This window comes from Enhydra lutris, unplaced genomic scaffold (assembly GCF_002288905.1).
Source record: "Enhydra lutris kenyoni isolate GAN:26980312 unplaced genomic scaffold, ASM228890v2 scaffoldscaffold1, whole genome shotgun sequence".
NCBI lineage: Eukaryota > Metazoa > Chordata > Mammalia > Carnivora > Mustelidae > Enhydra > Enhydra lutris.
In genome coordinates this window covers 77243620-77257076 of record NW_019154085.1, presented here as the reverse complement: position 1 = coordinate 77257076, position 13457 = coordinate 77243620, and the positions used below count along the sequence as shown (strand labels likewise).

Below are 13457 nucleotides of genomic sequence, written 5' to 3'. Positions count from 1 at the left end.
ACACGAAAACTGAGGCTTTAAGATAACAGACTTACTGGTGGCGGCCATCCCTCCGTGGCCTCTCTCAGCTTCCAGCTGCGTGCCGCAGGCGGACTATTTTTTATCACGTGGCTGTCTCCTCTCTTAAAAGGACATCACTCATGTTGGATGAGAGCTCAACCTGATGACTTCATCTTAGCTCAATCACATCTGCAAAGACCCTCTTCCCAAACATGGGTGACCTTTGCAGGTACTAAGAGTTAAGGCTTCCAGGCATTGTTATCAGGGATGCAGTTTAACTCCTAGTTAGCCAGTTAGCAGTGACTCATTAAAAACCCATTATTTTTACAAGTTCACACAGAATGAAGGCTGTCCCCAGGGCTCTGGAGCTAAGATGAAAGTCTAAGGCAGTGACTGCTAAGCAGTTTCACAGGAGCCCCCGTGCTTCCACAGAGAGCTACTTGGGGCCCGTAATTCTGTACCTGCATTAGAATGGCTGATACCACCCTATAAATCCAGTATATGCCATGGTAGTAGTCCAGTGCATTATACAGTATAACTGTGAAGTCTGCTGGGCCTTGGTTTCTACTTGGGTAAAATAAGGGTGTGGGGAAAAAATACTAGTTCTCTGTCAACTTTTAGAACTCCATACCTCACCGAGGTTTATACATGGAAGGGAGAAAAACCCATGTAGATCATAGGAATAGACCTCATGCCATTTACCTAAAAAGTGAAATAAGTGAGTGGTTATTGTGCACTGCTACTAAACAGGTATTTGGCTATCTTTTCTTTTTTATGAGAATACATATTTTTTTCCACTAAAGATTCCTTAGACAAACAAAAACAAACTTGAAGATAGCCTGCACCCTTCAGAGCGGTCGGCAAGCAAACAATTGTCTTGTGACTTGTATCCATCTTGACTGTGGGACTGAGGCGGGGGAAAACCTGCGAAAATCACATTTGACTGACTTCCTCTTTCTACCTTCATAAGCTTAGAGCTAGGTTCTTCCTGGTTAAATTCTAAGTGTGAAACTTAGTTTCCTTGACATCACCTCAACTAACTGACAAGTTAGTAAGTTGGTGGATTATATAAATCTTCTGTGTCAACAGCTGGGTATTAAAAAATCTTTAATTGAAAATGTATGATATGGTATATAACCTCAGACTAGTGATCATAAAACAAGTTTGCTTGATCTCCCAAAGAAATTGGGGACCCCTGGCACAGAGTTTCAAAGCTATAAAAATATCCTCATGCATGTTGATATTTATGTGCAAGAGAGAGCACAGTGAACTTTTTAATTTGCACGAGCAGTTAGGGATAAAGCCCACACTGTGACTATTTGTGTTTGTTTTATTTAGTTCAACTTTCCATTTGTTGAGACTTACACTGTTGGAGAAGTAAGAGTTCGTCTGAGGAACAAAAGTGGATGTGATCCGGAGGAGGATGACAGACGGCAGGCAGCTGCTTCAGAGCACAGTTTCCCTTGGAACATAGATGGTGACTTAGTGGAAGCTGAATCAGAGGTTCTGGTCAAGTAAGTGTCATTATTTACCCCCTTCAATATCCGCCAGCAGACACAAAATTAAGTGTAATGGAAGCAGCCTTGTTAGGACTTTTTTTTTTTAATGAGTAAGCCAGGGAAGCATAAAAAAGATAGATGTACAATTTTAATAAATAAAGTATAACTTTACATTTATTCACCAGTTGTTACATACAGCCCAAGCATTTTCGTATAGACTCATCACCAAATTTTCTGAGTCTCTATATTGGCATTTTAAATGACCATTCTCCCTAAACTGTACAGATAATGTCTACAATTTGTTTTGTAATTTTAGCAATATATGTTTTATAATCTTAAAAGTGGATCGAGAGCTTAACCTTGTGAAAGCCCTCTGCAGATCGGATGGGTACACATTGAAAGCTCCAGTCTTGATCACTTTGTATTCAGCGGCGTGCTGCTCTCAACTCTTTCCACAGCATTCAACCTTCTCAACACAGGAACAGTTTTATATACTCTGTAACAGGACAACTGGCATGAAACAAATTTAGGACCATGCAAACTCATTGTTGGAAAGCATTAGGACTCAAGGGGTGGAAGACCGGGGCAGGAGCAGCACCCTGTAGGCACAATGTCTGGATGTTACAGTAATGACCAGTGTCCATTTATCAGCGCCCCCTCCACATTTACAAGATTGCAGCTCTGCCACGAATGGAGGTTTTCTAGCTATTGTTATATTGGTATTTGGTATAATGTACCAGACTCAATAGGTATATGTGTGAAAAATAACGAGAGGTTGATGAAATAATTATACATCTATTTCTTACAGATTACACCCAAGACTTATCAGTCTTTATGGAGGAAGCATGGAAGAAATGAATGATTCCAAAGTAACATGTAATTGTTTATAAAAGAAATGTACAAACTAGAATTTTAATATGAAGGAATATGGTCATGCATTAAAGATATAGGGAAAAATTATTTTTTTAAAGAAATGAAAATTGCTATTTTTGTTGCTAAAAATTAGCTTCTAGAGCTTAAGCCATGAAATATAATGAATTAAATTCTGGTTTCAGAAAGTATTTATTGGAACCGAAAGCAAACATTCATATACTCAAAACATCTTGATGATCTGCCAGTAATTCCCAAGTGAAATAATTTGGATGCTTTCACCTTTCAGGATTTGAGTCCATCCTCTATGGATATAAAATTTCCTACAGCCTGGTACAGATGGATGCCAGAGGTTACCTAAGGATGCCCTGGTGAGATCCTAATCCAGATTTCAAAATGGCTCCAATACCTACATTATTTGCCAAAGAGATAAGCTATTTTAAGTTGTTAAGGAACCAATTTTGTGACTATTCCCTGAAAGCTGAAAATTGATTTTCTTTATAAGTCTTTTCAAATCCATAACAAATTTTGAAGTGTAAGAAGTAGCTAACTAGTGAGGAGCTGTTTTCTCTTTGCTTCTGAAAGTCATGTTATCCAGCAATCCTAGCACACTGGTTTAGTGCACTCAATACCCCACATGCTATCATCTCTGGATAGAAAAGAGCCCAATTTAAATTTCCTCAGGGATCATCCTCCACCAATGATTCCAGAAAATCTCCTGAAAGGATTACTTTGCTTTTTATGTAATGAAAAAAGCAGATCATTTGCTTATATAATACCTTTTTAAGTTTAATTAATGACTGCTGGGATATACCGTGTTCAGGAGGGTTCATGCTCACAGATTGGGTTTCACCCATCGAATGCCTTCAGAAACTCTGTCCTCCTTGTCCTCTGGCCACCAATTACTAATGTGGGCTCATGAACAGAGAACCTGCAGGAATTTAGGCAGCCTGAGAAAGACCGCTGTTGGCAGGGGCTTCAGATAGACAGAAGTCTTTTACTATTTAATTGCTTCCAACAATAAAGACAGATATAGGACAACTCACAGCTATCAGCATCCAGGTCACATGCCTGAATAAATATGAAAAAGGACTGTATTTGCAAGTGAAAAGATACTAAAGATTATTTAAAATCCAGAAGCTTTTTTATAAAAACTATTTCACTTACCACTAAAACAGATCATGGAAATTTTTATGTCACATTTATATTCACTGAATACAAGCTAAAAGTTAAGTTTCCAGATTTTGTTTCTCTAATTCCATGCAGACGAGAATGCTCTTATACACCTGATAAAATACACATGTAGTACATACATCTGAGGAGAAAGTAGTATCTACACAAGTAGGGGCATTTGCTTGATTTGACAGTCACTATTTTACATAGTATCTAATTTATATAGAATACTGGCCTCCAAGCACGGTCTTCGTAGAGTTTGGCTTTTTAAGAGTCATTAATGAGGTACAGTTTTCATATTTTACATATTATCAGTGTATTTATATTTGAAATATCAGCTAAAGTGCAACATTCACAATCTGTTTCAGAGTATAAGTTAGAATTCTTAAGTACTATTGTTTTTATAAGTAAAAAAATTTCACTAAAAATGGATTTGAGACATTACTCCTGGGCACCCTTGATAAAAATGTGTTACATTCTTTTAAGAACTTATGTATATATACAGAAAGAATCCATAGCCGTATAAACAGTAATTATCCAGAAGTCATTAAACTCAAACCAGTGTATAAATTCAGTCTGGAATTTGCTCCTCAGGCCCAAAGTGCTCTTACATAGACTGCCGACTAAATGGTTGTTGATCAAAGCCCATCATAAAGGTATTAGAAATAAAGGTCTTTAAAGATAAAATATGCTTTAAAACATTAGTGGTCTTCTTTTATTCATAAGAAAATTGAGGAACAGCTCTTCATTCTTTAGATATATTTAGCGGGATTTTTCCAATGAGTCCCAAAGATCTATTAGAAATGAATCATTGCCTATTCAGTGGAGTTTATTTTACCGAAGCAAGCACGCCTGGCAAATTATTTCTTTTAAAGGAATGATATTTCAAGTCCAAGACTTCTCCAAATGAGTTGTTTACTTCCTCAACATGATTTAATTCAGATGCACTTTCATTTCAAGGTATCTTCAAGGGATCACTTACCTTGAATAAATTGAATGCTTTAGTGTTTTTTTTCTATCCATTTGAGAACTGAGAGATTATTTTCCTCTGGAAGAGTAATCATTGCTTGGGATTTTTCACTTGCATCGAGACCTAGTATGTCACAAGGTCATGAGTAAATGAAGTACATAGGAGAAATCTGAGCAGAATTCCGGGTTTCTTGTAAACACGGTCTTGAATTTCTTTGGTTAACCTGAGTCTATTCTCTCAATTTGAAAGAAGTCTTTAATCATCCTTGTTGCTCTTGCTGTTAATGTAGCTCCAGCTGTCTCTTCTGTTTTCTTCTTGGAGGACAGATTTGTACTGTCTTTTAAAGAAGCCAGCCTGTAAACAGTATTGCATAATCACTAGTGTATAGTTGCAAACATATTACACTCATTGGACACCTGAATAGTCACCATCCCAAGTAGTAAAATTCAGATGGGAAATATTGTGTTAAAGAGCAATTTATTGGACTGCTTGGTGACACATACTCTCCAAAATGGACATTAAAAGTAATATGCAGTGTTTTCTAAGAGCTTTCTTAAAGAACATCTTTCCAAACTAGTGTCATGGTTGGAATACTGGTACTCAAGTTAGGAGAAACAGGAGATCAGTACTGCATAGTCACTTGGGAATTTAAAACGTTAACATTAAAAGTGCTACAATATGTCATACTTTGGGAGTCACAAAGGGGGCTTCGTTACAAATTAAAAACAGCATTATTGAGTAGTTTAACATGGGTAATTATTAAAAGCTTACCTTCCACATAACATATGAAATCAATAAAAGCAAAATAAGTCCAAGGAACAAGCTACTTGAAATAATTGCTATTGTGAAATGACGTTTGGGTCTTTGATGATGTAGTCCTTCAAGCAGAACCTACATAAAGAGCCACCAGTTTAAAAACTTGCTTTTAATTCCCTCTGAATCACCTCCCTACCCCTCCCCAATCTATGATTCCCATAGTATTTTGAACAACTCCCATCTCCTCCTCTTGCTGGTTCGAACAACCCTAGGGAACATTGGCAACCATTTAGTAGAATTGGCTTGCACCATGTTTCTTCATCCAGATAATTCTACCAAGTTCACCTCCTGAAAAAGCCATCTGCATTGTTCCCTCCCACCAGTTGTGGAAAATGCCAAATCTCAGTAAAGTATTTCAAGTCTTCCATGATCTAGGCAATCTAGTTTCCTGACTGAAAGCTCCATCAATAGTTTTTCCTTATAATCCTAGGGTTTCAGGTAAAATGGTAATCTTACATGTGCAACAGTCTCATCTTTGTTTAGTTCAATAACTTTTGGATTAGGCTCTGGAAAAGCTGTTGCTCTTATTTCAAACTTGAGGGCCGAAGTCTCATCCTGTTTAATAAAAGAAAGATCACTGTAGCCTGATTTGTGAAGACAGATTAATAATTTCTCATGATCCTTACCTACTCTCTGAGGTTTTTACAATGGATATTCCCCAGTTCATTTCACCATTTGTATTAAATTGCAATGCAACACTTCCCGTGCTTCCAAAGGCATGGCCATTGTATTATTTTTCTGGGCATCATTTTGTTGAAATCCTTTTATTAAAGTTAACTAGTTTGGGCACTTGGGTGGTTCAGGTGGTTAAGTGTCTGCCTTTGGCTCAGGTCATGGCCCCAGGGTCCTGGGATCAAGCCCCACATCAGGCTTCCTGCTCAGTGGGGAGTCTGCTTCTCCCTCTGCCCCTCCTGCACTCTCCCTCTTGCCTGCTTTCTCTCTCTCTCTCAAAATTTTTAAACATGACTAGTTTGGGGGCGCCTGGGTGGCTCAGTGGGTTAAGCCGCTGCCTTCGGCTCAGGTCATGATCTCAGAGTCCTGGGATCGAGCCCCGCATCGGGCTCTCTGCTCGGCAGGGAGCCTGCTTCCTCCTCTCTCTCTGCCTGCCTCTCTGCCTACTTGTGATCTCTCTGTCAAATAAATAAATAAAATCTTTAAAAAAAAAAAAACATGACTAGTTTGCAGACAACTTGATGCAGATATTTGTAATACTTAATAATTTAAAGATTTGGTAGTTATCACTATTTTGTTTCCTAGAAATTGAGTCTTTGACCAAATAAGACTTTCTTCACCTAATAAATGTTTCTTCAAATTTATTTTACCTAGGCTTTTTTTTTTTTTCCCTGAACAATCCTGTCATCTTGCTGCTCTGATAAAATACAGTTTATCTAATACCATAACAGAAAAATCTGGTACAAGTAATTATAACATTCAAATATAAAATCAGTAGATGAACTCCAAGATACACTACATAACCAAGAATCCGGGAATGGGCTCCACATTCTCTGAGAACCTCTTAAAATTGCATGTAAAATTGAGTTTCTCATATATGCATTCATTGCAGTAGAAGAGTATTCCTAAAGAGATCTATGACCTTTAAAAGTGAAAACTACTATATAAATGTAGAATTTTAGGGCTGAAAATAAATTACATACTTTGCTAAAGCAGTGGTTTCCAACAGGGATTCTTTTATCACCTTGAGGACAGTAGTTTCTGGAGACATTTTTGACTGTCAGGACTTGGGAGGTGGTGTGTCAGCATCTAGTTCATAGAGACTAGTAATGCTGTTAAACATCCTACAATACACAGGACTGGATCTGGCACCAAGGAATTATCTGGTCCAAAATGCCAGTAGTGCCCAATGTGGAGAAATCCGGACCTCAAGGGTATGAGGCTGCAAACTGCAAAAGTCTTAGTAACTCGTTGCTGGTCTCAGGTTTTAGTTTTTAGCACAACTGGAACTAGAACAGAAATCTCTTACTTCGGTATCTGGTGGATCTTTTTTTTCCTTCCCTCCTTGACCACTGTGTAGCAATTTTAAACATTCTTCTTTAAACAAAATAGAACTACTGTTTTCTTTGGCTTACTATATACCATGCACTAAATGCTTTACAACACCTCTACAAAAATACTTTATCCATATTTATCAGGTAAAGTGAGGAACAGAACTACAGATAAAATTGGTTTTATCTCTAATTTTTTTCATAAGATTCATTTTATGGAGAGAATACGAGCAGGGGAGAGGCAGAGGGAGAAAGAGAATGCTCAAGTAGACTCCCCCTGAGCACAGAGCTCAACACAGGGTGGGTGATCTCAAGAACCTGAGATCATGACCTTGAGCCTACACAAAGAGCCTGACAACTAACTGACTGAGCTGTCTGGGTGCCCCAAAATCTGCATACTCATTTCTAGGAAGAAGTTCAAGATGTATTATTTATTCAGCCTTTCAGAGTTTCTCTTACGTGTTATTGTATGCTTGTGTTTTATTGTTGATAAATTTTGATGTTTTCATTTTATGAAAGCCTTAGTTTAACTTCTTAAATATTTAGGCATAATTTAAAGTAGTTTAGAAAAAATCTTAAGATTATAAAAAATAGGTAGCCAATTTCTGTGATTTAATCAAAATTTATAATTAGTTGGACATGTTTTCTTTTTTTATTTTATTTTATTTATTTATTTGACAGATAGAAATCACAAGTAGGCAGAGAGGCAGGCAGAGAGAGGAGGAAGCAGACTCCCCACGGAGCAGAAAGCCCGATACGGGGCTTGATCCCAGGACCCTGAGATCATGACCTGAGCTGAAGGCAGAGGCTTTAACCCGCTGAGCCACCCAGGTGCCCCAGTTGGACATGTTTTCTAAAATAAACCTCTTAATTATTCCATAGTCTATTTTACAGTCTTAGTTCTCTTTAATTACTTAAGCCATATCACTTAGTGTATGCAGCTGAAACTATACATGGGAATAGTTGTAGAGTTCCACTCCAGATTTTACTATTCATACCTCAATTACTTAAATGCCTCCTCACATACCATCCTGCATAAGTAAGATGATTGTCAGAATCTACAAACTCAAAGTTGTCGTTTTATCTTACTTACCATTTCTGAAAGGTATGGCCGGCCTTCCAGCTGAATGTGAACACTGGCTTCTTTTCCACTTTCCATTTTCCCAAAATGGCAGAAAAAATTTAAACAGTATGGATCAGCTTTTATGCAGAACTTGAAAAAAAAAATACAAAAGAGCTACATTAAAACATTTTTTTTATAGGTAGCTAAAATATTTTACATGGAATTAAACATCTCCCATGAGTGGCATTTAAAAATTATCTTGCTTTAAACAAAACGTGAATGTTCGTTTGTTTTATAAATTATAACAAAAAATATTTGAGCTGAAGCATGTGTTCTGAGAAAACAAAGACTCCTAATCAGAACTGTTAAGGTACATGTTCTATGTTGCTTGTAAAACTTGGATCATTTGAAGGGAAGACCACTTCTTCAGGGTTTTTGGCTTTTTCCTAAATTCACTAAATGAGAGGAATTAAAATTAATCTCATGTTACAAAGTCTGCTCAGCTGAATACTCTATCTTGGCCTCCTAAAGGGTCTGGAACAAGGCTTGGTTGGCACAAAATAGGCATTGGTTAGATTAATAATGAAATTATATCTATCTCTCTATCTATATCTATGTGTGTGTGTGTGTGTGTGTGTGTATAAATATAAACTCTGGGTCTCTCTAATCATGTGTGTGTCTTGTGCAAGAGTATTACCTTCGGTTGTTTCTTTCCTGCACTGAACTGACCGCTCAAACCCACTGGTTCTTGGTTTTAAGTGCTTTGGTTCTGTATGTTGGAAGCAAAATCTGCAACCAGAAAAATGGAAACTTACCAGTAGCTTCTTATCAGTCTTGGACAAGAATTTGAATATGTCTTTCAGGAACTCCATCGAACCTTTCTCCTGCTCTAATGCACACTTTCTTTGATAATTTTTAAAATGGCATTCTCCAGCAGTAGTCTATACAGATAGAAAGTGAGAAAAATCTTATTTCATACTGGAGAGAACAGCAAAAACTACATGCTCTTAAAAGTTCCAGTTGCTTACCTTTTCTAAAATATATCAAGTATTTCTGAAATTGTGAAAATATCTTTGGAATAGACTTTCTTGGGAAAAATTAAGTCTCCATGGCAAAAACTCAGAAACCCAGCAACATTTTAACTAGGTTGGATATAGGTGCTCAAGTGAGCACAGGGCCCTAACTTGACAGAAAATCAGGCAACGTGAAAAATGGACATTTGAACTTTAGCATGGAATTAACATTTCTTTGGCTTTAGACACAAAATAAAACGATAACACATAATAACAGCATGTCTTGCCATTTAAGTCTGGAACTCAGGCAAGATACTTTCAAATTAGATCTCAAACCCAATGAAGGATTTATTTGTTGACTGCTTGTCTTGAAAATGGGAATTTAAGAAACAATTCTGATACAGTCATCAACATAAAAGTATCAATTCCTGTTAAAAAATGGCTGAATACTGGTTTTCAACGGCAGACTCAAGATTTATAGAGCATTTCACCAATTACTTCCAGAGGCCCATTTCACAAAGAAAATGCACTGAAGACGGAAGAGCAGAGGTCCCTGTAACCCTGTAGTTCCAGTGGATAATATTCAAAGTGTACTCAGGAATTGGTGTATTCACAGCTGAAAGCGTGACTCAAATACATTAAGAGATATACCCATTTAGCAACATAACTTTGAATAAAGGAAGGAACACATTTTTACCTGGACATCCAAAATGTTGAACAGCTTATCAGTTTGGGGGGTAAAAGAATTCGGTACCATTATTTCCACACTAACATTTGGAGCCATGCTATGACCCATGTTGATAACCTGGGAAGGAGGAAAATTTTTTTTACAACCTAGTTTTCATAAACGTAAATACAGGTATCCGCGAGCTTTTGGGTGGACCTGGATGTTTCAGGCAACATTTGTAACTGTGGGGGTGTGTAGTCGGCATCAGCATGGCGAAGGGAGATCGAATATCCATAACCAGAACTTTAAAAAGTGTGCGAATTGTTCCTTATTTCCAGCCCTCTCCTTTTGATATGCTTAGGTCAAATGTCCAGACTTTTAGTTACTGCAGAAACAGTCGAAAGGAAAAGACAATAACATCCATCTGTATGGCATGTTATGGATCTAAAAACCCATGACCAGGTGATCCTCACAACTGTCCCATGAGGTGAGCTGACATTTGATTCTCCAGCTCCCGAAGAGGCTCAGACGTGTGAACGATGTGCCTCAGATGGCTCCAGAGTGACAAGAAGCTCAGGTATTCTACCTCTAACTCTTCTGTGTCACAACATCACTCTGCTGAGAGGATGCTCCTCTTTGCAGTAAGTGAATGAGAATGTGTTACATAGTTCAGGGTAACCATAATGCCAAGGCACTCAGAAAGTCAGAAAGGGGTAGAGAAAATACAACAGCCTTTTAATAATAAGGCATAGGTAGATGATATTTCATTACTGATAAATCTGGGGATTTCCGCTCTCTGAGGAAGGAAATTGGCTCAAAATAATTGCCTCCCGAGAGCTTAACTGTGAAACCAAGAGAGTAAGTCAGAAAAGAGATGTGCCACAATCCCCAAACGAAATAGCGTGACTCCGACATTTGCAGTAATCTTTAGGAAGCACATGACATGGAAGAATGTGTCCCTGGCTGATGGAAATGGCTAGACTGTGGGGTAACAGGGCAGTTGCTGAAGGAGGTTTCAGCAATGAAAACCCAGGACTGCCCTGACCTTTAGACAGGGTCTTCCTCGTGCCAGCCAGTGATCAGTCCAACCTCAATACCCTTCATCCTGGTTCACCTAATAACACCAAGACCTCTAAGAGCCTCCTCAGGTTTGCACAGACACACTGAGCCTACAGACTGAAAGTACGTCCAGTGTAACTTAGTGCAAAACACTTTCCAGTTAAATTACTGAAAACTGTATGAATTGTAAGCTAATGACTAGACCTTCTGGAATCTGTGCTCTGATAAACTATAACAGAAACTGAGCTGAAATCCCACGGGGCTCTGATAGTAGCACTCCTTGGGACTTCAAAGCAGAGGGCTGTATTTTTTCAACACTGATGTCCACTAATACAACAAAAACTTGCGTATACACAGACTCAGCAGGATTCCAAGGTCATTGTAACAATCTGGAGCAGGGCCCAGGCATTTGCATTTTGTGTAAGTACCTCAAGTGATTCTGACCCACATATTAATCCAGCTTTTTAAAAAAAATATTTATTTTAGAGAAGGAGCACAAGCTGGAGGGGGAGGGGTAGAGAAAATCTTCAGCAGACTCCGCACAGAGCACGGAGCCTGACACGGGACTTGATCTCACAGCCACAAGATCAGAAGAGTCAGACGCTTACCTGATAGCACCACCCACGTGCCCCGCAAACCTACATTTTCAAAAGCATTGCCTTACAAAAAAATATCATCATGTACCTAAAGTCAGACCCACTCACACTCTGTTCTAAGAATGGAGCATTGTTTTTGGTTCAAAACATATCGTTGTGGTCATTATCTACAATTATCATCCAGGATGCCCCAAAAGTGTCAGTTTGGCAGTAAAAATTTTTTAAAAATTACTTTTATATTAATGTTTGGATGATGATACTCATTTTTTAAAACAATTTAATAAATGACATCACTTGTAACAGGTCATATGCTTATGATCTAAACAGCTGACCACGACCTTAAACAGGGGCGTAGGAGGTAAGAGCTACCTTTACTGGTAATGTTAGTGCTTGTATAAAAGCTTGAACCCAGAAGAGATTTCGCTGATTTGCACCCAAAGATGTATTCCCTTGGCCTGTCCTCATCTCTGCACCTCTAGCAGATTGGGTTCCTCTGATAATTTTGCCTGTTTCAGGAGTTCCCTCTGTCCTGTGCTTGCTCCTTCCCGTGGTATTTGTAAGGAATCAAGGGCTTCGGTGAAGGGGCAAGGCAAAGGGAAAACAAGGGGCATTAACCCAGGAGGAGAGGGGAGGGAGGAACCAGTGGGCCCCTAAGCCGTGGGGGAGCTCCTCAGCCATGGGGGGCAAAGCTGGGCGGTGGGGGGGGGGGGGCTAAGCCTCTGGCTTCTCAGCCTATGATGTCCTCGGGAGCAATGCAGCAGTACCAGGCTTTCACTTTGCTACAAATAATCAAAACAACTCTTCTTACATGGAAAGTGAAGTTCATTTTCTCTGCCATGCACGTTTCAGGCTCATTTTCTTCCTTTGGTCCATACACAAATGAAGTTGGATTGACAAATCTGAAAGAAACAAGTTCAAATTTCATTGGTCTTACTTGTTGAGCTATTATACACAGTCTTTCTCTATAGGCTGGATTATTGTATCTCTCTTAAAAATGCTATGAATACTATATTCCAGACTATAGAGGCCTCTAAGCACCAAGGAATATTTTTGGTTTCTTGGGAAGCTATGAATTTTAGTGAAATGTAATAAATTCAGAAAGCCGTGTGCTCTGACTTGGGTGTTAATGTCTCTTCCCACGAATATCCTCTGTTTGTCTTCCCAGCACTGCCTGCTTCAGTCCACTGGCCATTCCTTCTTTGTCAGCCCTCAAATGATTCATACAAATTTTATAAATAGGAGATAAATTCTTAACTTTATCCCTATAGCTCCAATATCTCCCTGTAAGTCAATCGATTTTACCTATTTTTGTATTATGTCTTTCTGTGATCCACTTCCTGTTGGCTGTTTGTAATGAACCCCAAAGCTGGGGAACAATTCAAACATCAGTAAGTATGGTAAACTTTTTGCTTAGGAATACAAGGTTGTCACTCTTGCCTGTGATTAGACATAGAGGTCAATAGTGGTTTCTAAGAAGTATTTTTCTGGGGAATCCCAACTCCACTAGTTGCTTTTACTTGGCAGCTAATGTGAAGTAATGAAAATTAGCGACAGGCTACACAGAAATATTGAAATACTGTAGATTTAGGCAGTTTTATGCTCGCAGAACTTTCCTTGCCCAAAATATGAGGTGGAGGACACTCATCATGAGAAAATCACGAAACGGAAGTGAGATGAGGCTTCAAAATCAGGAAACGTGGCGTCAGCTTTTCTCTGGTCCCCACTGAC

General features: G+C 38.6%; 2 protein-coding genes across 4 annotated transcripts in view; one reads left to right on the top strand and one right to left on the bottom strand.

The window, feature by feature from the left end:
- Positions 1-2396, top strand: part of LOC111160390 (ceramide kinase like) — a 116381-nt gene extending 113985 nt beyond the window's left edge. For all 3 annotated transcript variants that reach the window (XM_022523673.1, XM_022523603.1, XM_022523520.1), the window contains 2 exons: positions 1339-1514; positions 2308-2396. In XM_022523673.1, the coding sequence (XP_022379381.1) occupies positions 1339-1514; positions 2308-2389 (258 nt within the window). In that variant the 3' untranslated portion in view covers positions 2390-2396. The remainder of the gene's footprint in view (positions 1-1338; positions 1515-2307) is intronic.
- A 1459-nt stretch (positions 2397-3855) lies between these two features.
- Positions 3856-13457, bottom strand: part of LOC111160297 (integrin subunit alpha 4) — a 78017-nt gene continuing 68415 nt past the window's right edge. The window contains exons 22-28 of the mRNA XM_022523301.1: positions 12538-12628; positions 10105-10212; positions 9210-9335; positions 8425-8544; positions 5785-5883; positions 5284-5403; positions 3856-4866 (exon numbers count right to left, since the gene is read on the bottom strand). Of these exons, the coding sequence (XP_022379009.1) occupies positions 4768-4866; positions 5284-5403; positions 5785-5883; positions 8425-8544; positions 9210-9335; positions 10105-10212; positions 12538-12628 (763 nt within the window). The 3' untranslated portion in view covers positions 3856-4767. The remainder of the gene's footprint in view (positions 4867-5283; positions 5404-5784; positions 5884-8424; positions 8545-9209; positions 9336-10104; positions 10213-12537; positions 12629-13457) is intronic.